Source organism: Cucurbita moschata, unplaced genomic scaffold (assembly GCF_002738365.1).
Source record: "Cucurbita moschata cultivar Rifu unplaced genomic scaffold, Cmos_1.0 Cmo_Scf00033, whole genome shotgun sequence".
Taxonomy (NCBI): Eukaryota; Viridiplantae; Streptophyta; class Magnoliopsida; order Cucurbitales; family Cucurbitaceae; genus Cucurbita; species Cucurbita moschata.
The window spans coordinates 1,496,770-1,522,011 of record NW_019268549.1 but is presented as its reverse complement, the minus strand read 5'-3'; the positions used below and the strand labels follow the sequence as shown (position 1 = coordinate 1,522,011).

Here is a 25,242-nt window from a genome sequence, read left to right as displayed (position 1 = left end):
CCCCCCCCCAGCTGTGAGTGTGAATATGTGTTCTTAAATTGGAATTATTTATTTGATGTTTTTATACTTGTTTTCCCTGTAGGGATGAAGTTGTTATGAAGACTGCCATTGGAGTCCTTGGAGACCTGGCCGACACGCTGGGTAGCCATGCTGGTTCTTTGATTCAGCAATCTGTCTCAAGCAAAGAATTTTTGAGTGAATGCTTGTCCTCGGATGATCATTTGATTAAAGAATCTGCTGAATGGGCTAAGTTGGCCATCAGCCGTGCCATTTCAATTTAGGCCTCTGCTGGTTGGAAAATTATTTTTTTTCACATTTGAAGTCCTTGCATGCATATGGGTGTGTTGAGTTGGGGTCCGGATTGCATCTTTCAAGTCTTCACTCTCAGGACAACGGGAAGCTGTTCACTTCTAGTTGTCACTAACACTTGCATCATCATCATCATCATCATGAAAGCATTGCTAACTATTGCATTAGCAGCGTCAAGTCGGGATCTTGTATGTCATGGTAGAAATGGGAGGAGGGATCGTCCATTAGCGCCCCCAGTTCGTATGGCTTGGTCGGTTCGAATTGTATCTATCTCTGACTTGAGATAGTGTCCAACCTAGTGGGGTTTGCCTTGCCATCAAATGGTTTTGGGTTGTGGAAATGGATCAAGTACAGGAGTGTTCGTTCACTTCTTCTTCCCCTGATTAAACACCCTAGTGCTTTTTTCTCTAAACTTCTACTCTCTAGCAGATCTAGTTCGACACTTTTTACCCTTTGTTTATTTTTTCTGCATCAGTCTTGTGAATTTTTTCATGGTCTGGTTGTATTCTGGTCTTTCCTGTGAAATTCACTTCATATTTGTATACGTCGTTTGGTTCAGTTTCTCATAGCAATAGAAAGCATGAAGGGTCATCATTATATATCATATCCTCTCTTTGCATTTCCATTTGGTCGTGTTTTGTAGTTCATCATACATGATCAATACGGTGAATTCACATAAATCATTATATATCACACAGGTCATTTTTGAAGTACAGTCGTCTTTCTTTATTTGTTTATACATCCCATATCTTATTATTTTGCAAGTGAAAATTGTATTGGAAACATCTCAAAGGTTGAGTTGAGGATTTTGTTGGCTTGTATATATTGTCTGTATATGGGAAGTTTTGATGATTGGTAATTGAAGTTCATTTTTGAAAGAAAGACCATTTATTATATTCATAGCTAAGATGTCATTTGTTTAGTACTTGCTTATCATGTTCATAGTGTTTTGTGTACACTTTCTAGTTCTTTCCGTAGCATTTTTGTCTGTTAATGTGGCCAACTTTTCATTGTTTAGAAGATATAATGAGAATGAGATCATAAAACTAATCTTTCTAGATGTAACGTTGTCTTTGGCCTTAGTATCTTTTTATAATTTATTTATGAATTTTCGAACTCAAGCTCAACATCAGAATCATTTGATGAAGCCACCAGTTCCCTTTTAGTGTTTTGCTGGATCTTTCGATTTGTAATTGGAGTATCACTTAGATTTCATCTTTTATCTACATAAAAATCTTTTGGACCCATTTGAAATTTTTCGTTTTTAAAAATTCAATCCCGTTCAAACCGAAAAAGAATCTAATTTAACCCAACTTTTCATAATTTTGATTCGATTGGATTTGTCAGATTATGGAGTTATATGAACACTTCTAGTCTGGTCTCACTTTTTTTTAACTTGTTTTTTAATAAATGATTCTGTTATTTATTGGGCTAGGCAGAGTAGAATTTGTTCGACCATTTGGTTATCTAACTTGTTTTGTCCATCTAACCCACTTCATTCTCTTTAATTCTGTTCTTATCCACTTTTATCTCTCTCTAATGGATCCACCACCAAGTTTCAATGAGCCAAACCATGAAGCATTTGAGCTTAAAACTTCATCAAATCATCCATATCTTACACCAAACAAGAGCTGCTCAAACATAACCACAAACCCAATAGCATATGTTATTTAAACCATAAGCACCAAAGAGAGACCCTCTTTTAAGGCTTTCCATTTCCGGGCTTCTTCGGATCGTGCCTATTATTCGCTTTCGTATCATCGTAGTCCTCTACGTCGAGTCTCATAAGCTTCCTTCCATTCATTCCGACCCCACCAACCTTTTCACATTCAAGAAAAAAAAATCATTGAGTTACATGATAACAACACTTTAAATCTCGCATCTTTTAAACATTACTTAATACCATGTAAATCACCTTATCTGTAACCTTGACGTTTCGACCCGATTCAACCACGCCTAACACAAAGAAAGATACATACATTAGCATCGATCGCAACAACGAAATTATGAAACTTAATGAGAAGGCAGAAGTCAGTTACCCGAAGAGAAAGGAACGGAGATGGAGAGCAGGAGAAGAAGGAGGAGAAAGAATTTAAGGCTTGGAGACATTGTATTGTAATGAGGTAAAAACAAAGGTAGGGTTAGGAGGGCATGGGAGTGAGGGTTTTATCCTTGATTTCCAAAGGAGAATGAGAGAGAAATTGAGAAGGTGTTGTCATGGTGCTTCCCCCCAATAGCTACACAATCATGATTTAGTGCATTAACTTTAGCCCACATCCATTTAAGTCAACTCTTTCCACTGTTCATATTTTTGGGGTTAAAACTTAAAGAAACAACAAGTATTATATGCATGTCTATAATGTATGCAGCCAATCCCCTTGCATGGCCTCACCTGTTGCCAAATTTAGTGCTTGGCTTGACGGTCGGTTTCGGTTCTTTATGTATCGTCGTTAGACTTACGATTTTAAAATGCGTTTATTAGGGAGAGGTTTTCACACATTTGTAAGAAATGTTTCGTTCCCCTCTCCAACTCATTTAGGATCTCACAATCCATCACTCTTGGAGGCCCAATGTCCTTGCTAGCACACCGACTGATGTCTGGCTTTGATACCATTTGTAACTGCCTAATCCCACCGCTAGTAGATATTGTTCGCTTCGACTCGTTATGCATCGTTGTTAGCCTCAAGGTTTTAAAACACGTCTACTAGGGAGAGGTTTCTGCACCTAAGGGATGTTTCGTTCCCTTCTCCAACTGATGTGGGATCTCACAATCCATCACCCTTGGGGACCCAGCATACTCACTAGCACACTGCCCAGTGTCTGGCTCTGATCCCATTTGTAACTGTTCACGCCCATCACTAGTAGATATTGTCTACTTCAACTCGTTATATACCGCCACCAGTCTCATAGTTTTAAAATGCGTTCACTAAGGAGAGGTTTTTACACACTTATAAGAAATATTTTGTTCCTCTCTCCAATTGATGTGAGATTTTACAATCCACCCCGTTTGGGAACCCAATGTCCTCATTAGCACACTGTCCAGTATTTGTCTCTGATACCATTTGTAACTGTCCAAGCCCATCACAATATTGTCCGTTTTGGCTAGTTACGTATCGCTATCAACCTCTTGGTTTTAAAACGCGTCTACTAAGGAGAGGTTTCCACACCCTTATAAGAAATGTTTCGTTCCCCACTCCAACAGATGTAGGATCTCATAAAAACTTCTCAATTTCAAATGGGTACGGTTAGAAAACTTCATACATATGAATCTTAATATCATGCATATAAAGTAGTGGAAATTCTAAAATACCGAGTCGTAACAAGCTAGCCGTACTAAAAGGGTGAGCCGGATCGATTTAAACTACCATTTCTATAGGAAAAGAGAGTTGGGTTTCTATCACTTTCTAAGTCAAATAGATGCACTAAGGCATGAGAAGGAGACAACTCAGCATATCAAATTCTGTAAACAAATATTTTAATATTTTTTAATCACTTGTTTACACAAAACACAAAGCTTAATTAATAATGATGGTGTTTATGTTTATGGGATAATGATTCACTAATTAAACTTAATACAAATCTTTGTTTTTCTTAATCATGCTGTTTATGAGATTTGGAATTAATCATTATATTAAATCACCAACTTTTATACCATATTCCTATCTTTAAAAAAACATAATTGATAAACTAAAAAAGGAAAAAAACTGAGGACGGTTCTCGGTTTTGCCCTATCTGTTGGATGAACACGACTCTCTACAATGACATAATATTGTCTACTTTGAGCATAAGCTCTCGTGACTTTGCTTTGGGCTCCTCCAAAAGACCTCATACCAATGGAGATAATATTGTTCGATTATAAACTCATGACAATTTCCTAAATTAGCTGATGTGAGACTTTCATCTTGTGAACATCTCTAAATTTAAGGGTCAAGATTCAAATTTTCACCCTTTAAAAAATGTAGGTCAAATGCTTACCCTGTAATAAAAAATCAATAAGACAAACCAATTTGAACATAACTTAACGATCTAACACGGATAAATTTAAAAAAAAAATAGTAAAATGACATCATAATCATAATGGGTGAATCAAATTCCAAGAGTGCATTGAATATATAGCTTTAGTGAGACCGATCAAAAGTTTGGTACAATCAAAGTGGTGTGTGCTATTCCGTCCATGTGATGGGTATATACATAATTATAACTATTTCAGTCTCTTTGATGTCTATTTAGTTTATGAAAAAAAAAAAAATTACGGTCATTTTTATTTTTTTAATTAATAATTTGAATTTTTATCCAAATTTTAATAAACTTAATTTTAAACTAAGCTTATATTATTTTGTTATATATTTTTAAAATTTAAGTCAAGTTTTATAAATTAAAAAATATATATATATATATAAATATTTTTGTAATTGGAAGATGAATGAATTGGGAAACTAAATTGTAACCATTGTTTTTGCTTCAAATGGGATTGTGCGTCACATCATTAATAATAATAATAATAATTATTATTATTATTATTATTATTAAAAAAAAAAAGAAAAAAAAAAAAGAAGCCTAATTCCACCTTCTCTTACGCTTCCATCACGACATTACTTCGATACAGTGTTGTTCCCTTAAAAAAAATTAGATATGAATCTATATTTACATCTCGACATTACATCATTTTTTGTTTTGTTTCTTGTCTGGAGTAAGCATTAAGAATCAGAGGTCTTTTTGGTCTTCGAGGATTTTGAACATTTGACATCATGGTCGATAGATGTAATGTATAGAATTTGAGCTGTTTATGCTCGAAAGGTAATCTAGTTTCCCATTTCCTCCGCTCTACCGTAATAAACTCAATTTTTTTTTATCGAGTTTAGTTGTGATGAAGAGATTAGATGATCCGTTCTAAGTTCTCTTACTCGTATTTTTATCCCTTTATTACAAGGTAACCTAAAACATTTGAAATCAAAGTTATAAAACGGGAAAGTTATATAGTTTTCAATCATCTAATCTAAAAGTTTGCAACCGATCATATGGAAGCTTTAATGGTTTCATAAACGTAAGAACACTTTCATTTTTTGTTACCTACTAAATAAGTTAATGAGTAGATTGTGTTAACTCACGGCAAGACCACAACTTACTGCTATTCCTATTCTAATGTATCAAGAATAGAATAGGTAGTACGTGTCAGCTGTCACAACCATGCTATGAGTGTGTCAAGATCACGACGTCTCACGGTTGAAGATGGACGACTGTGACACCCGCAAGCATAACTAGGTTTAAGATATTTGGACCAAAACGTATATCGTATCCTAACCCCTTCTTGTTCTTGGATCTTTTGTGCTATCTTAATATCCAATTTCCATCGTTAATGATTTGATTTAGTTATGTAGCTTTTGTGGATCGTTTCTTATTTCCAAATCTTCTCTCTTGCAAGCCTCTTCGAGTACTTGTTTTGCTAGAGGTTATATTTCCTACCGTCGACCCAAAAAAGAAAATTCAATATTACGTTAAATTGTCATTTTTATTTAATGATGGAATTAAAAAGAAATAATTGTTTTTAAACAATTTCAAAGATTGAAGATAAAAAAAAAAAAAAAAAAATAGAGAATAATAGAAGCATAAATTCAAATTCAAATGTGTTCGTGCATCTCTATATTTAAAACTTAGCTATCTCATCTGCTATGAACCAAAAAACATCAATCACACGGTATATTTTCATGAAGATGTGAAGAAAATGGTGTTGAAATTATTAAAAAAATAATTCGATTCATGTCAGAAAATGAAGTTTCATTTTGGGTGGATTATCATTTAGATTAATTTAGAGTAATTGTATTTATTAATATATTTTAAGATTTTTTATTTACTCTAGCTTATCCATTATGACTATAAAATATGAATATTATAGCTGAATGCTTTTAATAGTTTTATTTTGAGGCTATAAGCTAGATATGTTGTATTCGTAAGTATACTTGAAAAATAGAGTAAAAGAAGCATTTGTGCTTTTTCTTGAGTCAATGACTAAGTTTCTTTGCAATTCTATGTAGCTTAGGTTGCAGGTAGAATCATTCACGTTCGACATGATCAATCTTGTTTGTGGAGTGATTCGAATCTCAAACAAGTGTTCTTGCCTTGAGATATTCGATCAATAAAGTAATCCGAATCTTACGTTCTTTGCAGTGATTTCCATATCTTTTTTTTTTCATCTCTTAACAAAAAAAGAAAAAGAAAAAAAAAACTAAATTCATAAAAATAACTTAAAAATATACATAAATGTTAAAAATGAGAAATATAATTGGGATCGAAGGTGTGTATTCTATTGGATGATCGAGAACAGTGTGCCAACCACAGTCTTCGGTCTAGTAGAATGATTGAGAATATCTATAGCCAATTTAAGATCCAGATTAAGATTAGGAGGCTACCTGTTGATGACGGAATCTAAATAGCTCGTCACAAACATCTTGATAATGAATATGTTCTGCTCAATCAAAGAATCGCTAGAGCGATGAGAAATTAACACTTTTCAAATGTAGGCTTAAAAGGATGATATATATATCTCAATTCATTCGTCGTCCTCCGTTCTGATTTCTGTCACTTTTCTTCTGTTGTTCCTCTTTTCCTGCTCTAAAATTTTCGATTCTTCTGACATGATGAACTAGTGGGTCTTAGTTTGGATAGAAATTGAATCTAAAACAAAGTCATGATGGAAAAATCCTTCATTAAACACGGTTGGTTTGCGGAATAGTGGGTTTGGATTTTGGAAAGTGATGGTACAGAGAGAATTGTAGGTTTGCGGAATAGGCGTATATCAAAGTTATTGAATTTGAAAAACAAGTGGGATACCAATAAAAGCTAGTGAGGCTATCGCGATAGTAGTGGTAATGCTAGACTCACAGATTTGCGACTTGCAGTGATGTATGGACTAGTCGAGGACTCTAATTTGTGACTTGAGGACTAGTAGTGGTTACTTAAGGTTCGGAAGCAATGACAATGGTTTGGAAGTTGTGGTTGCTGTGATACTCGATTGAACTTATCACGATGGATGATCGACAGCGGTAATAGCTTCTCTGATTGAGTTAGGGTTTGACTTTAGGCTCTGATACCGAATGAGAAATAAAATTGGGATCGAAAGTATGTATTCTCATTAATATTCATAATCTTTAAATAGGATACAAGCTCCCAACTAATACCGTTAACGAAAACATAAACTAATTAAATAGTGAGAATAATAGGATACAAGTTACCAACTAATATCTACCGATAAGGAAAATATAAACTAATTAAACAGTGAGAATAAAATAAAAGATATTACTGATAAAATCATAAAGAAAGAATCGAATATATTCCATAACTAATTATTATAATATATTTTTTAAATATTATATGTCAACCATAAATTTTCAATAATATTTTTAATCTTCCGTAAAAATTTTTTTTAAATACCATTACAGTTATTTTCCGAATGTTTCATAAAATTTTAAAATTAACATTAATATTTTTTAACTTTATAACTAAAAATTAAAAATTCTTTTAATATAGAGATGAAAACTGACTATCGACACCTTATAAATATCTACAAAAATATCGACACTTCTTAATGTTATTTTAGAAATTTCATGATTATTTTTTGTACGGTGTCATAACAGTAAAGATATTTTTAAATAAATAAAAAATTAAGACTATTAATGAAACTTTTAAAATACCAAATTACTTTTTTTTAATATCTTTTTAAAGTTAAAATTAATTTTAAATCAAAATACAAAAATATTTTTGAGCTATTTTATATTTTGAAAATTTAAGAGTATTTTTTAATTTTAATTTTAAATTTATTTAATTGTAAAATTGTAAAATATTTTTGTTAGTTTAGCCTTCAAATTTTAACCTTACAAACATTCGCAGAGATGATTGAAACTTACTTGCAAAAAGATCATGGAGCTCCGCTGCTCTCCGGTTAGCTTTTGGTTGATTACCGACATTCTTGATTTTTCCAATGTGTGTCTGCCGCGCTCTCGCGCCAACCACTCAATCCCCTCTTTGACTGTTATCACAACCCAATTCCTGAAATCCCCTATTCACCAATACCAAATTTGTTCTTCGTTTTCTTTTTCACCTTCCGAATATGCCGTTCATTGAGGTTAACACCACCGCCCCAGCCGCGGAGGACGCCAAGATCAACACACCCATCAGAATTTTCTACAGAATTTACGGACGCGGATTAACCAAGGTCCTTCTTATCACAGGTCTCTCTTCTTTTTTTCCCTTTGATTTCTACTTTTTCTCGGAACTCGTTCTGATGGCTGTAAAATGGATGTAGGCTTGGCCGGAACCCACGATTCATGGGGACCCCAAATCAAAGGGTTTATAGGGACCGATGTGCCCAACGAAGACGGCGATAGGGACGTCGTCGGTGACCGAGATGCCACTGGTCTCGGCGAGGGAGTTACCTTCGAGAATGGCGGTGGGATCGAGGTTTGTGCATTTGATAATCGGGGAATGGGTCGGAGCTCCGTCCCCACAAAAAAATCTGCATATACGTGAGTTCGACATTCTTTTGTTTATGAATCACTTTCTCAAATCTCTTATCGTTGTTGCATATCTGATAAAATTAATTAGAATTTGGGGATTTAGGTCAAAATACCTTAAGAGAAAGATAAACCCTTCTTCATTGGGTTTCATGATCCAGAAGAAGCTATTAGAATGCCTTGCAATTAGTTTGTAATCTGTTTTTCTTGTCTGGGTTGTGCAGAACAAAGATAATGGCGAAGGATGCCATTGCCTTATTGGATCATTTGGGGTGGGAAAAAGCTCATATTCTTGGTCATTCCATGGGTGAGTGACTTTTGAACTCTGCTCAATGGCTTCTGGACAAGAAATTGTGAAAGCATTACTACCTTCTTGTAGTTATCAGTTCTTTGTTCTAACTTGTCATCTGGGTATCCGAATAGGAGGTATGATAGCTTGCAAATTAGCGGCTATGGCGCCAGGAAGAGTCAAGTCATTGGCCATGCTCAATGTAACTGGTGGAGGTTTTCAATGTTGCCCTAAGGTATCTGATTAAATGTTTAGTGTTTCCACTTTGCGCTGTTTATTTGTTTTATCATCTTCAGAAAAATGTCAAAAGCTGCTAGCAATGTTCTTTCATTCATTTAGTGTCTAAATATAATAAATTATTACTAGTTCTAATGTGAGATCCCAAACAGGACAATATCTGATAGCAATGGGCTTAAGCTCTTATAAATGGTATCAGAGCCAGACATTGGGAGACATGGGGTAGATATGAGGTGGTGTGCCAGCAAGGACGCTGAGGCCCGAAGGGGGGTGGATTGGGGATCCCACATCAATTGGAGAAGGGAACGAGTGTGAGCGTGGACGTTGGGCCCCAAAGGGAGGTGGGATTGTGAGTTCCCACGTTGGTTGGGGAGGAGAATGGAACATTCTTTTATAAGGGTGTGGAGACCTCTTCCTAGCATACACGTTTTAAAAACCTTGAGGGGAAGCACGAAAGGAGAAGCCTAAAGAAGAGAATATCTGCTAGTGGTGGGCTTAGGCTATTACATCTAAGTGGGTGAAGATGAGACTTAGAACGTGAATTTAACATATAAAAGCCATTGATTGAAACCGAAAAATGCTATTCAGTTGTGGTGGAGCTGTTTCTTAAGGAATAATGCTAATGCCTTTCTTCTCACTCTTTCTTGTAGCTTGACCCGCAAACATTCAAAATTGCAGTGAGATTCTTAAAAGCCAAGACTCCTGAACGAAGGGCTAGTGTTGATTTGGATATCCACTATTCGAAGGTAAACGAAATCGTCGTCTATCTTCTGTTATCTTCGACGCTGTGAATTTGAATGAGGGTGTGTAGATGAATGACTGTTAACATCTTGAAGCATGTCAATAGAAATATTATTGTATCTTTTGGTGCAGGAGTATCTTGAGGAGTATGTTGGATTTGAAAAAAGAAGAGCAGTATTATATCAGGTATGTATGATGGGCTGGTCATTCTCATCTGCCTTTATGTATCCTTAATAGTTGGATTCTGGCTCTCTTCTCTTTTTATTAAATCCGATCCTATCCCCGTTACCGCTCCCTCTTTTTGAACCATGCTCTCCTCGTGGGACCTCCCGAAAAAGGAGGGAAAATGGAAACAATAAGTTAGTTTTGTGAGATCTCACATCGGTTGGAGAGGGAAACGAAACATTCCTTATAGGGGTGTGGAATCCTCTCCCTAGCAGACGCATTTTAAAACCGTGAGGCCAACGACAATACATAACGGGCCAAAGCAGTGGGTTTGGGCTGTTACAAGTTCTTTCTATGACTTCAAAAGCTTGCTAATGGTGTTGAAATTAGTTTGAAATATAGCTTCATTGCAATGTAGAGTTGTATTCTTGTGAGATCCCACGTTGGTTGGGGAGGAGGACGAAACATTCTTCATAAGGGTGTGGAAACCTCTCCCTAGCAAACACGTTTTAAAAACCTTGAGGGGAAGCCCGAAATGGAAAGCCCAAAAAATACGATATTTGTTAGCGATGGTCTTGAGCTGTTACAATTTTTTTCTCGGTCAACTAGTTAATTTTACCATCACTAGTTTGGACTGATCTCGTGCAGTCTTTAGATCGTTTGGAACTGTACAACATCCTATCACAAAAATAAACGTGCTTTTTCGATCATGTTATTAAGTTATTATCTAACAACAGCCAAGTGTAGGCAATGAACACTGCGTATGGAATCTAACCATGTAGGTAAAGGAGTGAAAAAATCCATGAACCCTCTTAGAACTAGCTTCTTTTGAACTTCCTGGTGAAAATGACTTTAATGAAGGGAATAAGTTGAACTAAAAACTAATGTCAGTCGTAAGGAGACTTGGTTGAGAACGGTCAAACGGTCCACCGTCTTCATGTATATTGAGTTCCTTGGCACGACATTGCGATAGTTATGTTCTTGAGTCTCAACTCCCGAGTATAAATAATTCCCTCCCGTTTCTTTGATTGATCAAAGTCGTTAGATGACATTTAAATGTGTTTGTATAGATGTATTTATGTGTAGATACTTGATAAGGAATCAATACAAGAGAAATATGGTTCGTCGAATATCTCAAGGCAAGAACACTTGTTTGAGATTTGAATCACTCCACAAGCAAGATCGATCATGTCAAGCTTGAATGGTTCTAAACATGCAACCTAAACTACATAGAATTGCAAAGAAACTTAGCACTTGGCTAAAGGAAAGGTAAGAACACTTTGTCCTAATGATAACGAATCACTCAAGGGAAAGTAACATTCAAATTACCTTGTTGATTAAATATCTCAAGACGAGAACACTTGTTTGAGATTCGAATCACTGTACAAGCAAAATTGATCATGTCAAGCTTGAATGTAGTCTAAACTATATAGAATTGCAAAGAAACTTAGTCATCGGCTAAAGGAAAGCACAAATGTTCTTTTTACTACATTTTTCAAGTCTACTCTACAAAGACAATATACGTGGTTTTATACAATACAAAATGTCCTTAACCTTTCATGAGGCATTCAAAGAGATGTAACTTTCATATCGTACGACTATAATTAGCCATGATGTAAATGTAACCTTAAAGAAAATAAAAAGTCCTAAAATACATTAATGAAATACCATATCTCTAAATTACCATCGCACAAAAATAATTGCTTCATTCTTCTTTAATGTTGCAAGTTGAAGTTTATCGTGCATGATTGATGCCTTGGTTCATATCAAAATCTCTCTTCCTAAGTGGATGATTTTTGTTTAAACCACGTGTACATATTGAGAGACACTTGTTTGGGAAGCTAGTTAAAAACTAAAGGTGTCTATGACACCATCTTCATTTGTTGATCGTTTATATCGATTCTTCACGATATTTCTATGAACTATGTTTCTCTGGACATATAAATTTGGATTCTTAGTCAACTCGAAACAATTATATTTCAGGAATATGTTAAAGGTATATCAGCAACAGGAATGCAGTCTAATGCTGGTTTTGCTGGTCAAGTTAATGCATGTTGGACGCATAAAGTGACAAGAAAAGAGATAGAATGCCTCAAGTCTGCTGGATTTCTTGTATCAGTCATTCATGGCAGGTAAACAATCAGCAAAGTTTTTTGTGCACATATTTATATCACTAATTGACCTCGTCGTCGATGATGACTGAATTTTTTTCGATCACTAGGCACGATGTTATTGCTCAGATGTACTATGCTAGAAGACTTGCCGAAAAGCTGTATCCGGTTGCTAGAATGGTAGACCTCCACGGAGGTCATCTAGTCAGTCGCGAGAAAACCGAAGAGGTATAATTTTCATCCAAATCAATCGATAAGTTGTGAACAGAAACTGAAAAGTTGAGTTCGTTTTCTGGGAAATTCAGGTAAATCGAGCTCTTCTCGACTTAATCAGAGCCTCGGAAATGAAGACGAGTCCACACGAGTGGACAAACTTGGCAAAGAAAAGATCATGTGAGCATTTTTGTTCTAATGGTGTTCTCTATGGTTGTTTGGAAATGCTGAAAAATGTATTGGTTCTAACAGGGTGGATGGAGGAGAGAATGGCTTTTGTAACACTGAAGAATGAAGGAGGAGGAGGAGGAAGCAGTATCTCCTCCTCCTCCTCCGCCTCCGCCAAACCTTTCTTCTTAGAGAGACTCCATCTTTTCGTGTTGTATCTCTTTGGTCTGATTCTTTTCGCGTTCGAGTATCTCTGGAACGGCCTGAAAAGCTTGAAACCGGTCCGAGACTGAGCCTCCCTTACTCCAAATCTTCTTACAGGTCAGCTATATGATCGTTCTTCGTTGCAGGGTCTGTTTCATTTTTGCTAAACTGTAGAAGGGTATATATATATATATACCCTTCTGTATAATTTATAAAAATGTTCATATAGTATCAATAAATGTGTGTTCTTCTTGATTTAAACTAATATAGGGCGCACCAACCCAAACTCTAATCAAGCACCAAGTCTGGATTTCTTTCGAAATCGAAATATTTCGAGAAAAAGTTATGAACGGGCTAAACTTATATGTTTATTGTTAGCACGGAATCGAAATTGGATGAACCATAGCTTATGCAAAGAAGAGGAAAAGAAATTGCTTAGAACTATAAAGAGAAAAAACATGGAAGAGAGAGAAAAGAGAGAGAGAAGTGCCTGGAAGTTGTGGCGGAGATGTGTGTGGAAGGGCTCTCGCTCAACGGATCAAAAATATGTCGGAGATGATAGGCGATGACTTCAAAGTGTGTTGATAAGCTGCACAAGTGCAGAAGAAGGAATATACCAATATGAATTCATATATATGCCTTTGGAATATACCAATATGCCCATATGAATACCACCAAATATAACTCATTATATGCTTTATTTATTTATTTATTTATTTATTATTATTATTATTATTATTATTAATAAGTAAACACGACTCGCCTCTAAGAAAATATTGGACTGGAGTAGGTTCAGTCAAAATCGAGCTGAACCAACAATTATTATTGGTTCAGTTCACACTTCACACAGATAATTTTAAAAAAAGTATTCATAAACTTTATATTTGACGTTATATATTTACCGTTAGTTTGGATGGAGCTGAAGTAACGACAACTCTATTTTTACTAATTGAAACAACTTTATTTTTTCTAATAAAAACGTCACTATATGATGACATGCTTAATTCGTGCAAAATAAATATGTGAAAATAACTCATAAACGATGTCATGGGTTTAAACGTTCATATAATAAAGTAATTTAAATGATATAGCGGAAATAAATATATGTTCATATGAACTAAACTATCCCAGCTTTGGAAGTCAAACTCCATTCATTCATAAAGTTTTTTTAAATGGTAAAGAAACATTCTAACTCAAGGCACTTATTGCGGTGAACGTGGATCAAACACGTGACTTTCAAATTTTCAGTCTAACGCTCTCCCAACTGAGCTATCCCCACTTTTTACTAGAATTACTAATATGTAGCTTAGGCACCAAATACAATGAACATGGATCAAACATGTGACCTTCAGATCTTCAGTCTGGCACATCACCATATACATCATCATCATACAAGTTGTCCAACAAAGCCAAGAGTGAAGTCACTTATTTAGTTGGTCTAAGTCAATGTCACTAAATTTTCCAAGTTAATGTTCTTTTGATCCTACTCGTCGAGGTCTAGTTCAAAAATTAACTCCAAATCGACTTCTTCCACTTTCTTCTTCTTCTTCTTATTCTCTAAATTGATGTTGGCTAGACATAAAAAAGAATAGTACGAAGATTAAGAAGTAAAGAGAGGAATGAATTAGGATAATGAAAATTTTAAGGGTCCTATATTATTGACGGCTGATGGAATATTTTATACTCACTCATGCTACTTTCCTATTTTCAGATGGGTCATGAAGTAGCAATCGATGACAGGAGAGTATTTAGAATACGTGCGGCTACTACAAAGGACCTTTAAATTTGTAGTCGGTAATCTTCTACCTATTTGGTTTTTATATTTGTATTTAAATATTATATTTTTGTATTAGAATATTTTATGAATTTTATGTATTTTGATTTCAATTTTTGAATTTCATCGTGCCATTCTTTGGTTTAAATGTGATATTTTTATCGAGTATTTATCAACTCTGCATTAATATATAGTCGTTCCTAATTCATAATCTTGAAGAACAGATCCTTATACCTTAATCCATTGCCGAAATTAGCTATTGTTAAATTATTTATTTATGTGAGATTTTGATAATATTTTCATGTAACACCAAACATAGTTAGTTATTTGTTTGTCAGACAGGCATATAAAGTAAAATCTCAAATCAAACATCTCTTAGTACAAAAGTTTTAAAATAAAATGATGAATAAAAGTTAAATAAATAATAATAGTGAAAAAAAAAAACCCATTTGGTCTTTGAATTTTGAGCCCGGTTTTCATTTAGTCATAGAATACCTTTTGGCTTTTTATGTTTTAAACTATATAACTCTGTTGGATGATGAAAGTCCCATATCCGCTAATTTAGTGAATGATCATGGGTTTATAATCAATGAATACTCTCTCCATTGGCTTGAGGCCTTTCGGGGAAACTTAGAGCAAAGCCATGAGAGCTTATGCTCAAAGTGGACAATATCATACCATTGTGGAGAGGAGTCGTGTTCATCTAACATGGTATCAGACATACCATTGTGGAGAGGAGTCGTGTTCATTTAACATGGTATCAGACATACCCATGCCCTAAACTCAATCATGCCAATAGACACATGGTATCAGACCTACCATTGTGGAGAGGAGTCATGTTCATTTAACATGGTATCAGACATACCCATGCCCTAAACTTAATCATGCCAATAGAATGGTAAATCCTCAAATGTTGAACAAAAGACTCACCTAACATGATAATAGAGTCCTGCCCTAAATTTAGTCATGCCAATGTCAATAACCTCTGGGAAGACCTAGTAAAAAAATGACTAAAACTAGAAAAGAATTACTTAAATTTTGATTTTATGGTTATAATTTTTAAAATATTACATTTTTCATTAATTTATTATTTTAATTTTCATCTAATCTATAAACTTAAATTACTTTGTTATTAATTAATTTAAAAATCAACATTTTTTTGGGTCGAAAATATACATCATAATTATTTTAATTAACTAATTGAAAGTTTATTTACAAATTAAAACATAAACTCAAGAATAATTATAAAAATATATTTTAAAATTTACTGGAGAGAAAAAAAAAAAAACGAAGAACAAAATAGAGGGGAAGCATCAAATCGAATTCGGCGTTTGACCTGGACTGACACAGAACCAGACCTCCGCAGAGCGAAGCGAGGAGGTGGAGGAAGAACGCCAAGAAGACTCGTTTCGCTGTAATCCGCAGCGGCTGCTCGTCAAATTCTTCCGTTTTTCATTCATATCAAACCTCAATTTCTCAATTCTGCACTCATTTCAGCAGCTCGCCATGTTTCACCCAAACAATATGCAGGCATCTCTCTCTCTCTCTCTCTCCCCTACTTAATCTGTCTGATTTTTGCGTACTCGTAGACCTAGAATTTGCTTCTGGCTTGTCGGATTTTCCTGTTCACCTGCATTTTTGTTGAGGCTTTAGTAGAGCAGTAGGTGGCTGTTGTTGTGTGCTTCTGTTTACGATGATTTATGAAGAAATTGGAGTGGAGAGCTTGTTGGGGTTTGATTGTTTCTAAATTTTCCTGAATTTCTCCTCTGTGTTGGTCTCTAATTGTACTCTTTCTGGCAGCTGGCTATTCGGATACCGACATCGCCGACCCAAGATTCTACGCAGTATATGCAAGTCGATCAGAGCGACAGTTCGTGTGTCGTGAGGAATGATACGCAAAATGGGGGCTTCGCTCATGCGGAATACATCTTCAATTTTTCCAAGGTGTCATCATCATACTCATTTGGCTTTCTTTTTTTTTTATACAAGTTTGTTTTCGGATTACGGTTGTATGGATAAACAATGCACAAGTGTGGGGAGCATGTTGTAAACTCTCGGTTGACAGTGGTTTGCTTGTATACGCTTAGCTAGTGAATTGCTAGTCTCATGCATCATTGGACTGATTCCTGCAGAAACTTCAAGAGGATCTACAGACGTTCGGAATGAAAATAAAGCAACACGAGGACAACATTAAATTTCTCAAGACTCAGAAAAGCAAATTAGATGAATCCATCCTCGATTTGCAAGGTATTTTATCTATAATTGTTGGGAAGTGAATTTGTTCTTAGATGGAGAAACGTGGGCAATATAACATGCTTGCAATCGTTTGTCATTTACCATCAAGGTGATTGGTCATGGCAAGCATTGCATCAAAAAAGCATATATTAGTTTTGGTGATTTTATTATGTATGGTTTGTGGGGTTTATGTTATATTTCTCACCAAAATATATTACACGTTTAAATTTCAAGCTTGCATGTGGTGATTTTTTTTCCACATTAGATTCTTAGACATGTAGCATTGGTTTTCTCTTCCTCGTACTGTTTGTGTGAGGACTTATAAATATTCCCTTTAGTATCTTTTATCCACTTATATAGTTTTCTTCAGTCATTCTAGGCAAGTATAATCATTCTTCAGGCACGCCTGTGGCTGAAAACGAGATTCATTCCCATCCTCAAAGTGATGAGGAAACGATGCAACAGATTATGCAGCAGGAGAAGTCTGCTGCTGGAATTATTTGTAAATTGAGCGCACATCATAGTATTCAGGCTTACAATATCATGTTGACCAAAGACGTATTGGGCATTGTTGCTCGGCTTGGAAAAGTTGATGATGATAATCTTAGCAGGTCCGCGTTACTTCTACTTTTTTTAATTCTATTTTCCTCTATTTATTTTGGAATGTGGAATTTGTTATGAATCAACTGACGTTCCCTCGCCTTTTCCTCAGGTAATTGTGGGTGGGTGGGATGGGTGGGATGGGGGTGTTGAGATTGAATTACATCACGTATGATACATAAAACTGAGCTTTACCGTATGTTTATGCATGTCTTATTGGGCGAGGGTGGTTCACCAGATACTATAGTGGATCCAAATGGATCAGATAGTCTTTTACTTGTTGGTTGTCACATTTTTTTTTGAAGTGTAGCTTAAACAATTAGAATGTTTAATGTAATTGGATATCTAAAGGTGGAGGTGGAAGATGAGTGTTCTTTTAGCATAATCTTTGATGTCTGGCCTCTCGTTTAACTATTTTAATTTTCATTGATGTTGTGATAAAAGTTAAAAATGCTGAGGGATACTATATCATTTAAATTTGTTTTTAATGATAGAGAAAAACTTTTGAAGTGGACTACATACTATCTGAAAGCAGAAATGAGATGAGTACTTGAGCATGTTGCCTTCTGTTCTTCCTGTTATGAAATGTTTGTTATTATAAGAGACAGTCTTATTACATCATCAAACAAACAATATGCATAGTGTTGCACTTTCATGATTTTTTTTAATTATTTCAATTGCAGACTTCTCTCTGAGTACTTGGGAATGGAAACCATGCTGGCAATTGTCTGTAGAACTTACGAGGGAGTTAAGGCATTAGAAATATATGACAAGGAAGGTTGCATAAACAAAAGTTTTGGCATTCATGGTCTTGGTGCTTCAATTGGGAGGAACTTGGATGGCCGGTTTCTCGTAATTTGTCTTGAACATTTGAGGCATTAGTCTTATATACTGTATCTGCTTGAAATTCTGAAGCTTAAGTTTGTAAACTTCTTTGGAGGTTTTATTTATCCATGAAAATGCTAAAAGTACCTTTTTTTTTTTTTTTTTGCAGACCATATGTTGGCGATTTTATTGCTAATGACCCACAAAGGAGGCTTGACCTTATAAAGCCAAGATTACCTAATGGGGAGTGTCCACCTGGCTTTCTTGGCTTTGCTGTTAATATGATTGATATTGATAGCATGCACATATTTTGTCTCGCAGCCAATGGATATGGTCTCAGGGAGACCCTGTTCTATTCTCTCTTTTCTCGTCTTCAAGTATATAAAACCAGAGCAGACATGCTACAAGCTCTCCCTTGCATTAGTGATGGTGCACTTTCTTTAGATGGAGGGATAATTAAGGCTACTGGTGTTTTTTGCTTGGGCAACCAGTATGAAGCTATCTTTCAAAATTGTATTTCAATTTTGTCTGAATCATTTAGTAGACCATGCCTTCCAGTTTAATCTATTTTTTATTTGTTAATTTCTTTTATCACTTAATCTGATTTTTTTTTTTTTTTTTTGCTCAAATGTTTAAGATTTCAAGCGATAATTCTTGGATTCTTTAATGCTATTGGTATAAACTATTCTGAAATGTCGTCTATCTTTTTCCACAAATCCTTCATTCACTACTTTATAATGTGCTTTGGTCTCTTAAATTTACTGAAACAAAAATTGGATTTCTGTTATGGCTTGTGGACTTATATTTGTTGTTCACTTAAAAGTTTGGATTTTATCGAGTGCTAATCTCATTTTTTGTATGTTTGATGACAGGGAAGATGTTCAGTTGAGATTCCCAAAGGCCTCAATGAAATCAAGCCTTCCTGAAAACTACATTGAATCTGCGAGGCAGATTAAAGAGCTCAAGTGGAAAAAGGAAAAGATGATTGAAGATATAAAGAGAGAACATGCGTTGTTGGACAATTCTAAGCTCAATTTTGACAGGAAAAAGGCAGAGTTTCTGAAGTTCCTGGCTGAAAGCTCATCATACGCAGCTCAGGTGAGATCTAAAATCCTTTGATTCGGAGATAAAGGTGTAGGCTTAAAATGTTCTTAAACCACAACATTTCAAGTGAAGTATATTGAATTTGTTTCTTTTTGGAGATTTTGACTGTCCTACTTCTCCCTTTTTTTATTCTCTTCTGTTGAGTAAATGTAGCAGTCTATTGAAGTGGTGAACTCAATTATTAATCTTCTATTATTTATATTCTTTTTACTTCTACAAATTCATTCATTGAAAAAAAAGGCGGTGGAAGGGGAATCCCTTGCCTAACTAGAGCTTACAGAAACACCCCAATCAAGATTGGTGAGAAAAACTTCTAAAATTGCAAAGAAAAACTCCCGATGGCCTCTCTTCCTTCCCTTCGTCTCAACGTAGTACCCCCTTTAACATACTCTCTGATTATTAGTTTCGGCTGCCATGGCATTAATCCTCAATCATCGAACCTCCAGAGTTACTCCAACCAATCCATTTCCATTGATAGAAAATATTTTACCATCACTTTTGACAAACACTAGCGAGGAGAACGAGCAAAAATCGTGGAAAGTAGTCATACCTTCACCCAATCGATCTCACTGTCTAGGAATTCCCTTCAATGGCTTGGATCCTCCTTTGATACTATGGTGCATCAACTCTGTTCCTTCTAATTCCTCAAAGAACTTCAAGGTAACAATTATTTCCTCGAAGTGAAGGAACAAAGTTGGATACTTTGTTGAATTGATCCAGATTGACCAAAATGGAACCGGAAAACGTCTTTAATAGTTTCTCTAGATCTATCCATCTTTGGTAAAAAAGACTTTATCACTTATCTGAACCCAAGTGAAAATCTACTAAAAGCCCCACCGACCTAGTTTCTCTAGACCTATCCATCTTTGAGGAACCTCAGCCTTTACCCATCAACCCAATGCCATCCTCCCTAATACAACTAGTAGACCCTCAACTGATGATGGTTTCACTTGAAATTGTTTGTACTTCTACCCATGTCGCTGGAGACCCAACCCCTATTATTGCACCACCCCATTTTAACCTCCCCACTTCCCTTTGCATCTACCCCTTCTCACTAAACATCGGTTGTGTATTATTATCCTTCCCTAAAATACCAACAAATAATTCAATCAAAGCCACTCATAAGTGATAACCTAGATTATCCCTCCCAGGTCATCAGTCATAATCTTAGTAGGTTAAGACTTGGATAGCTCCTCAATGCTAAAATAGTCTTACTTCTAGTTCAGTTAACCCATTTGAGCTCATAATAGGATTTTTATTCTCTGGTTACACTCTATCAAGCTCCTTTGTGTCTATCTCAATCATTAGATTTACGTGGCCTGCTCCTCTAAGTTTATCTTGATGATTAGGTTCTCTCATGCATGGTAGAAAAATTCACCATAGGTTCTATACGCCCCAATATTTCAAAAGGACCTATGAAGTTCGGGTTCAACTTTCCTTTCTTACCAAATCTTAGCACTCCTTTCATGGACACTAACTTTAAGAACATGTGATCACCCACCATAAATTTCAAATCTTTATTTCTGGCATCAACATAGCTCTTTTTTCTGCTCTGCATTGTCAACTTTCTTGTCTTGATTTTCTGCACTGCTTTCTTTGTGATCTAGACTAACTTAGGTCCCAATCGTTAATGTTGTCTACTTCATCCCATAATATTGGGATCAACATCTCTTACCCTATAAATCTTCAAACGGTGCCATCTATATTGTTGCCTACAATTGTTGTTATAGGAAAATTCAATCAAATACGCGCGTGTACTAGTTAGCTACGTACAAAATCTAAAGCACAAGCCAATAGCATATCCTCAATAATCTATAAGTCTTTTAGCCTATCCATGAGTTGAGGATGAAAATTGTGCTAAAATTCAGCTCAGTTCCCAACGCTCTTTGCTAACTCCAAAAGTTGGACATAAAACAGGTGTCTTTGTCTTATACAATGGACATAGTCACGTCATGCAACCTATCTCTTCCACATACAACTGTGCTCATTTATCAACTGAATATACAAGTTTTCCATTATAATGTGCTGACTTGGTCAATTCAACAATGACCTTAATTACTGAAATCTTTCAGGGGTTGCAAGAAACTTGAGGGTCTCACCTCGGTGCTTTGACTTGTTGACATACTAAGCATCTACTCGCATGCTCAATTATTAGTATGATTTCAAATACTGGTACATCTTTATACTACTAGGGTATATCAAGTTAGGAGAGTCATGAGCTTCAGATGGTACTTCCTTCTTGAGCTCATCATCATTAGAAATGTACAAATGTTTGTGCCAAAGGAAATCGTTATTGGACATTATAGAAAACCTTTTTTCCTCATTTGTTCTACCTGTTGCAATACTCGAGAGAAGTAGGGATTGTTCTTTTGAGAATCAACAAGTCATTGTCTTTGGTAGACTAGAGAATTAATTGTGTCTACTGTGCTGCTTCACCTCTAACCATAACAACAATTCCAACTCGCTCCAGGTCAACTTGTTTTGTAATTGAAGCTGACATATGAGCCGTCTTTTTACTAAGCGCATTGGCAACCATTTGCTTTACCTGAATGATGAAGTATTTCAACATCATAATTTTTAACCAACTTCAACCACCTTTGTTACATTGTGTTTAACGTTTTCTATGTAAATAAATACTTTAAGCTTTTGTGGTTTGTATAGGTTTGAATCTTCTCCCTCTACAAATAATGTATCCATGTCTTTAGTGCAAAGGCCACCGTTGCCAACTCCACATCATGAGTTGGTTAGTTAAGCTCATAATCCTTTCATTGACAGGAGACATAAATGATAACCTTATCATGCTACATCGACAAAATTTTTGGTCTCGTCTGGCACAGTTAGTATTGGTGACATAACTAACTAGTCTCTCCTTTAGCTCCTTTAGCTCCTTTCACAAGCTTTGTTCCATATAAATAAATTCCTCTTAAGGTTTGTTCTTGGCTCGAGCTCAATACTAAAATTTATCCTGAAAGATATTCAGGAACTCATTCATAACTGATGTTCAAACTCCTGGTGTCAACTATATTGGCTAACCAACCCCATTCTCCAAGACTTATCAACTTTGTGACCTTTAGTGTTGAAATAACTTTATGGGTGTCCTCAAACTCAAATCCCCTAAATTTAAATCTCACTCCTACTTCTCTGGCGTAGCAATTAATGTTGGTGTGGTCCTCAACTAACCAATCCATGCCAAGAACAACGTAAAAGTTTGTCATGTCCATAAAAGAGTGGGTAGACACAATCTTATAAAAGAAGAGCATGGTGACCAAATATAGGGAATGTACCTGTCACCAATGTATTCACGTTCTCAGCTCCTCTGCTAGTCATCGCATGAGTCATGCCTCTTCCTCGGGTCTGACCTCATCTTCCTCTCTGGTTTGATCCTGACAGTTGGTTTGAATTATGATTTACCTCATTCGGGAAATTTGCAACCAAAACAAGCACCAGCTCCCGTCATACTAAATCCCTCATGGACACGTCCACACACTCTACATGGAAGCCTCCCAACATTAGGGTTGGTTGTCTATCAGATTGTTGTTGCTGTGATGGCTGTTGAGTTCTAGGAAAAGCTCGATTTAATCTTCTCTTATTCCTTGAATCTCCCTGCCCACCAGATGTATGAGATGCCGTATGAGTATACATATCCATCATCATAGTTGCTCGAAGAGCTGCAACATAATCTGATGGAGCTAGAGCTTCAATTGTGCCTTGAATCTCATTCCTTAGATCCATTATGAACTTCTTGCTTTCTTCGTTAGTATCTACAAGTTCAGGAGCAAAGCAAGCTAATGAGTAATACTTCAACAGTTTTCTCTCCCTGTTTCAAATTCAAGCATTTTTCCTGCCTCCGATATCAGATGAATTGGTTACTGGTATCACTGTTGTCATTTGGCAAGAGAACTTAGAGGCTTTCACTTTTGCTCTGTCAGGGTTGTACCATTTGCCCACCTCTTATATTGAATGTTAAAATTACATTTCAATAATCACTCTTTTTGGATCTTGTGGTGATCTAACTACCAAGCACCTTAATGATTTGAATGTTCATCTGTTTTTTGTATTAATTTGAAACCTTGAGCTATTTCACAAATTAGTTAAAGACTGAAATATGCTTATGGAACTCAAACTAACATCAAGCTGTTGAGAATTGAGACAGTTTGCTTCTCAATAGTTTTCTCTCCCTGATTCAAATTCAAGAATTTTTCCTGCCACCGATATTAGATGACAGTTGGGTAGTACCTCTAGAAGACTTCTTTGAATTGAAACCAAGTAATCAGTCCTTATTGATATCCATTAACTGCTTTGCCGATTCCCACCAGAAGTGGGCATCACCTTTTAGCATCAAGGTTGCATAGTGGACCTTTCAGCATTTCTTTTTTCCTCTTGCCGAGATTAAATTTACTTGTATTACCCTCAGCTCTGCCCATTCACAATTCAATTTTGTTTGTACAATCATTTGTAGCTCTAAAATCTCTATGATTGAGCGATGTGAATCTTTTATGCTTGAAAATGTATGTTGATCCGGAAATTCAATCTTATGTCCTGACATTTATAAACATCAACTTTGATGTCTATCATTCCACTTTCCTGTTAACTGGAACACCTGCTCAATCCACAGCTATTAAATTGACTTGCCCTTTCAACATACCGAACAAAGTTTTAGTTTTGTTAATAATAGATAACTGCAGGAGAACATAGTTATTGGCTGCTATATTATTATTGAAAATGTCAGCATGTTGTTAAACTTGTGTATGCCGCTAGTGGCCTGTTAAAGTAGTATGACTTCTACGAACTCAACAAAATCTGAGAATCAACAAAGATACAGATCACAAGAGTCTTGTTTTAGCTTATGATAATATAATATATGTTAATTACTTTCTTCGTTTTTTGTTATATCTATTTAGTTTTTAAGCATGCTCACGAACTTTCAATTGTGATTCTATGTAGTTTTATCATTTAGACATCACGTCTCAAAATATAATGATGGCATGCAACATTCGGGCTTTATGCGGCTATACTATCATTTGTCTTTGCCATATGTCTGCCACGTCCTTTCAAACTAGCCAATCCATGGCCAATAAATATACTTCTATCATTGAGTTAACGTCAAGTAATTCATGAAATCATAATTCAAAGTTTTAAGTTTTAAGGATTTAATTGAAACTTTTAAAATTTTGGAGACTAAATAAATATCATCATCAAAGAGAAGATTCTGGATTTGTGTGCCTGCTGTTTGAAGCCTGATATACTGACTGCTTATAGTTCAAACTTTGTTTTAACAGTTGTGTAATTCTGAATGTTATTTTGATGGTGAAATTACAGCAACAACTCTCAGCCAAGCCGGAGAGGTTGACGCCACGGTGAAATTTGCAGTAGAGGACCGAGTCTTCCACCGAGCAACTTGGGGGTGGAACTGTGAGAGCAGTCAGCTGCAATATTAACTCTGGGAAAATGCATAAGCTTTCATATTGCATTTTCAGGTAAATATCTTATGGTTTAGCTTAAAATTTTCATGGAAATGGAGTAGGCAGTAGCATGACATCTGTTGTTCCTTACTGGAATAGGCATTCTTTAGTGCTTGCTGTCTAAATTTATTGAAACTAGTGTTCCTAACAGCAGAGACAACGGGGTTCTCTTGCCCTGCAGTGGGTTTAGATGGGATGGCTGTTTGTATTGGTCACCTTTGTCTTATCACACTAAAAATTAAAAATTTTAAAAGGAGAAAGAAAAAATATCGTTTATTTGTGTTGTATGAGTGATTGT

General features: G+C 35.6%; 4 protein-coding genes across 6 annotated transcripts in view; 3 read left to right on the top strand and 1 right to left on the bottom strand.

Annotated features, from left to right (window-relative positions):
• Positions 1 to 1,187, top strand: part of LOC111430269 (importin subunit beta-1-like) — a 5,383-nt gene extending 4,196 nt beyond the window's left edge. The window contains exon 3 of the mRNA XM_023066447.1: positions 83 to 1,187. Coding sequence (XP_022922215.1) covers positions 83 to 281 — 199 coding nt within the window. The 3' untranslated portion in view covers positions 282 to 1,187. The remainder of the gene's footprint in view (positions 1 to 82) is intronic.
• Positions 1,188 to 1,883: 696 nt separating this feature from the next.
• On the bottom strand, positions 1,884 to 2,477 carry LOC111430273 (protein PSY2-like). Its single transcript, XM_023066456.1, has 3 exons — positions 2,349 to 2,477; positions 2,213 to 2,265; positions 1,884 to 2,128 (listed from the first exon to the last, which is right to left on the bottom strand). Exons 1-3 carry the CDS (start codon positions 2,416 to 2,418, stop codon positions 2,012 to 2,014), a joined length of 240 nt encoding a protein of 79 aa, XP_022922224.1. The 5' UTR covers positions 2,419 to 2,477; the 3' UTR covers positions 1,884 to 2,011.
• Positions 2,478 to 8,182: 5,705 nt separating this feature from the next.
• Positions 8,183 to 13,209, top strand: LOC111430308 (putative aminoacrylate hydrolase RutD). Of its 2 annotated transcripts, XM_023066511.1 has the most exons (10): positions 8,184 to 8,534; positions 8,609 to 8,828; positions 9,041 to 9,123; positions 9,240 to 9,340; positions 9,993 to 10,088; positions 10,216 to 10,269; positions 12,232 to 12,380; positions 12,470 to 12,587; positions 12,665 to 12,752; positions 12,825 to 13,209. In XM_023066511.1, the coding sequence occupies exons 1-10, from the start codon at positions 8,414 to 8,416 to the stop codon at positions 13,031 to 13,033; spliced, it is 1,239 nt and encodes a 412-aa protein (XP_022922279.1). In that variant the 5' UTR covers positions 8,184 to 8,413; the 3' UTR covers positions 13,034 to 13,209. The 2 variants fall into 2 exon arrangements, with proteins under 2 accessions (XP_022922280.1, XP_022922279.1); XM_023066512.1 differs by lacking the exon at positions 10,216 to 10,269 and having other exon boundaries at positions 8,183 to 8,534.
• Positions 13,210 to 16,020: 2,811 nt separating this feature from the next.
• LOC111430306 (protein DEFECTIVE IN MERISTEM SILENCING 3-like) lies at positions 16,021 to 25,224 on the top strand. 2 transcript variants are annotated; one of them, XM_023066510.1, is made up of 8 exons: positions 16,021 to 16,248; positions 16,519 to 16,662; positions 16,851 to 16,965; positions 17,333 to 17,564; positions 18,237 to 18,428; positions 18,548 to 18,868; positions 19,251 to 19,476; positions 24,802 to 25,224. In XM_023066510.1, exons 1-8 carry the CDS (start codon positions 16,225 to 16,227, stop codon positions 24,841 to 24,843), a joined length of 1,296 nt encoding a protein of 431 aa, XP_022922278.1. In that variant the 5' UTR covers positions 16,021 to 16,224; the 3' UTR covers positions 24,844 to 25,224. The 2 variants fall into 2 exon arrangements, with proteins under 2 accessions (XP_022922278.1, XP_022922277.1); XM_023066509.1 differs by having other exon boundaries at positions 16,022 to 16,248; positions 17,324 to 17,564.
• Positions 25,225 to 25,242: the final 18 nt, after the last annotated feature.

What these genes read in the sequence shown, in the direction of transcription:
- LOC111430273 (XM_023066456.1), bottom strand. Translation starts at nt 2,418, where the DNA reads ATGTCTCCAAGCCTTAAATTCTTTCTCCTCCTTCTTCTCCTGCTCTCC. An exon ending in CTCCGTTCCTTTCTCTTCGG is followed by an intron (nt 2,266 to 2,348) that starts GTAACTGACTTC and finishes TCTTTGTGTTAG; the next exon opens with GCGTGGTTGAATCGGGTCGA. An exon ending in CAGATAAGGTGATTTACATG is followed by an intron (nt 2,129 to 2,212) that starts GTATTAAGTAAT and finishes GAATGTGAAAAG; the next exon opens with GTTGGTGGGGTCGGAATGAA.
- LOC111430308 (XM_023066511.1), top strand. Translation starts at nt 8,414, where the DNA reads ATGCCGTTCATTGAGGTTAACACCACCGCCCCAGCCGCGGAGGACGCC. An exon ending in ACAAAAAAATCTGCATATAC is followed by an intron (nt 8,829 to 9,040) that starts GTGAGTTCGACA and finishes TGGGTTGTGCAG; the next exon opens with AACAAAGATAATGGCGAAGG. An exon ending in GAAGAGCAGTATTATATCAG is followed by an intron (nt 10,270 to 12,231) that starts GTATGTATGATG and finishes ATTATATTTCAG; the next exon opens with GAATATGTTAAAGGTATATC.
- LOC111430306 (XM_023066509.1), top strand. Translation starts at nt 16,225, where the DNA reads ATGTTTCACCCAAACAATATGCAG. An exon ending in ACATCTTCAATTTTTCCAAG is followed by an intron (nt 16,663 to 16,850) that starts GTGTCATCATCA and finishes TGATTCCTGCAG; the next exon opens with AAACTTCAAGAGGATCTACA. An exon ending in GTTTTTTGCTTGGGCAACCA is followed by an intron (nt 18,869 to 19,250) that starts GTATGAAGCTAT and finishes GTTTGATGACAG; the next exon opens with GGAAGATGTTCAGTTGAGAT.